The sequence below is a fragment of the Geospiza fortis genome, unplaced genomic scaffold, assembly GCF_000277835.1.
Source record: "Geospiza fortis unplaced genomic scaffold, GeoFor_1.0 scaffold353, whole genome shotgun sequence".
NCBI classification, from domain to species: domain Eukaryota; kingdom Metazoa; phylum Chordata; class Aves; order Passeriformes; family Thraupidae; genus Geospiza; species Geospiza fortis.
Genome location: NW_005054473.1, coordinates 300,145 through 302,882, shown reverse-complemented (window position 1 = coordinate 302,882; position 2,738 = coordinate 300,145). Strand labels below are relative to the sequence as shown.

The window sequence follows — 2,738 nt, the reverse complement described above, 5'->3', positions numbered from 1 at the left end:
CAGACATCTTTTATGAAAAATCTTTTCCTTAGGATTTTTTCCTCCTGACAAGCTGAGAGGCCTCAGGAACAAAATGTAAACATGGTTATCTGCTGCTGTGGAATGCAACAGGTGGATCTGTGATTGGCCCATGTTAGATGTTTGTAATTAATGGCCAATCACAGTCAGCTAGCTCAGACAGAGAGCCGAGCCACAAACTTTTGTTATCATTCTTTGTTTTTCTATTCTTAGCTAGCCTTCTGATGAAATCCTTTCTTCTATTCTTTTAGTATAGTTTTAATATAATATATATAATAAAATAATAAATCAAGCCTTCTGAAACACGGAGTCAGATCCTCGTCTCTTCCCTCGGACCCCTGTGACACAGTCACGCCCGTGCTCCCGGGGCTGCTGCAGCCCCGCACAGGCGGCACCCGCAGCTCTCCCAGCACATGCAGCCCATACCCTCAGTATTTGGGCTCACTTTTCCTTCCAGCAGCTCCTTTTCCCAGCTGGAATGCAGCTCAAAGCTGGGAAACCACGGCTCTCCCCTGCCCTGGAGCCTCCTGCCTGTCCTGGCCTCAGCACCGCCAAAAACCAGACAGGCATCACATCACTGAGCAGTGGAAGTCAGAACTAATTTATTTAAGAAAAAAAAACCCCAAAACTTGTCAAAAGGAGGGGGAGGCATTCGATTACAAGCTCTGGAAGCTCTTGTCAGGACAATGCCTTGGAATCAGCTTTATACAGCAGAGAGAGGGGCAGCAGAGGCCGTGCCCACCCTGACCCCAGCCCTGCCCAAGCACTCCCTGCACAGGGACGTTCCAGCCCTCAGCCCCTTCTCCCTCCACCACCATGAAAGTGCAGCAGGGAGAGGGGGGACAGGGGTGGAACCTCGCCCAGACCCCCCTCAGCTCTTGGCCTTCCCCTGCAGCCCCAAAACGTGAAGCCCCAGTGCTCACGATCCAAGGCCCTTGTTCCCAGGGAGCAACATGGTGGCCCTGGGGACAGCAAGGTAAGGGTTGTCACCACCATGGTTCCCATGCCCCCAGAGGCACCTCCTGGGGCAATACCCTCCCCAAGAGCCACCTGATACAAAGGATCGGGCTCGGACCCGATCCCGTGGGTGCCAGGAGCGTGTCCACACTGAGCCCTTGTGGGCAGGCAGGGGGAGAGGAGGCAGGAGGGTGCTGCTGGTCCCACCACCCCAGAGAGCTGTGGGTCCCTCCTGGGGCTGTGGAGAGGCTGCTTCCCTTCCTCCTCCACGCTGGGCATGAGGAGAGCCCAGCAGGACTCAGAGGGATCCCTCCAGGGCCGGGAGCCTGTGGAGAGCCCCAGGAGCTCGGCCCAGCCCCTGCCCTCAGCCAGAGCCCCTCATGCCACTCCTCTCAATATATTATCATCATTATTATTACTATTATGTGCATCTGGGAAGGCCAAGCCCTCGTGTCTCAGCCTGCAGCTCCAGCCTCAGCCCTGCGAGTGCCCCCAGGGTCGGGGGTGACGCGAGGGCAGCGATTTGACAGGAAAGACTCCAGCACCCCCCTCCCTCCCCAAAGCCCGGCCCAGCCCTCACAGCCCTGCCAGGACAGTCCACACGGTCACTCCTCGCCCTCCTCCTCGTGGTGGTGGTGGCTGGAGGGCGGCTCCTCCAGCTCCTGCTGGTGGTGGGGGTAGTGGTGGGGCGCGGGCCCCTCGTGGGCCATGTTCTCCTCGGCGTTCAGGTACACGTTGAACAGGGCTCCCTCGTGGCTGGGCTCCTTCCCACAGGCCTGGCAGCTGCAGTGCAGGATCTTCTCCACCAGCTTGTCCACCCTGGGGATCTCCTCGTTGCCTGGGCAGTCCAGAGTCACCTGGGCAGTGGGACGAGGACACAGTGGGTCAGTGCTCAGGCTCCCATGGTGGGAGGTGTGACCTGCCCCAGACCCTGCAGATTTGGGGTGGTTTTAGGCCAGAAGTGATGGGTTTCTATCCATGGAAACAAACCCCTGATCAGTCTGCAAGGTGGGAGTTCTCTAGGAATGTCTCGTTCCAGACACTCATGGAAAATCACAGGAGCATCAAGGCTGGAGGAGACCTTCAAGCTCATCAAGTCAAACCCTCAACCCACCACCCCCACAGTCACCTCTAAACCATGGAATCACTGAATCATTAAGATTGGACCTCCAAAACCATCAAAACCAACCTATGACCTGTCCCCACCTTGTCACCCAGCCCAGAGCACTGACTGCCCTGTCCAGCCATTCCTTGGGCACCTCCAAGGGACAGGGACTCCACCACCTCCTTGGGGACCTTTTTCCAAAGCCTGACCACCCTTTCAGTGAAATTTATTTTCTTATATCTAATCTGAACCTCCCCTGGTGCAACCTGAGGCCATTTCCTCTCCTCCCTCCACCTGAGACATGGCAGGAGAGACCAAGCCCCCCTCACTCCCACCCTTCAGCACCAACTCCAGCAGGACTTGGCTCCCAGGCACTGCTGGCACTGGAATATCCGTGAGACAGCAAAGGCCACCCACAAGGGATGATGCCAAGCAGCCTGGGTAGTTTGGGCTAAACCTTCTCATCAGATGTGAGCTGAAAGGGAGGCAGAGGGCAGAGCCAGCTCCCTGGGCTCTGGGCTGCTCTGGGACCTGGGTTTAGGGCTCTGCCAGGATCAGAGGTGACACAGAAGGTCTAAGGATGAACTTCTGGACATCAGACACAGCCAGATCTCCCAAGGGGGTGCAGGTGGACAAAGGGAGCAGTGGAGAGCAGGAA

At 56.8% G+C, this 2,738-nt stretch overlaps 1 protein-coding gene across 1 annotated transcript in view; it reads right to left on the bottom strand.

The window, feature by feature from the left end:
• Nucleotides 1–596: 596 nt before the first annotated feature.
• The window catches only part of NBL1 (NBL1, DAN family BMP antagonist), a 13,048-nt gene continuing 10,906 nt past the window's right edge, over nucleotides 597–2,738 (bottom strand). The window contains exons 4-5 of the mRNA XM_005428152.2: nucleotides 1,570–1,832; nucleotides 597–1,273 (exon numbers count right to left, since the gene is read on the bottom strand). Coding sequence (XP_005428209.1) covers nucleotides 1,581–1,832 — 252 coding nt within the window. The 3' untranslated portion in view covers nucleotides 597–1,273; nucleotides 1,570–1,580. The remainder of the gene's footprint in view (nucleotides 1,274–1,569; nucleotides 1,833–2,738) is intronic.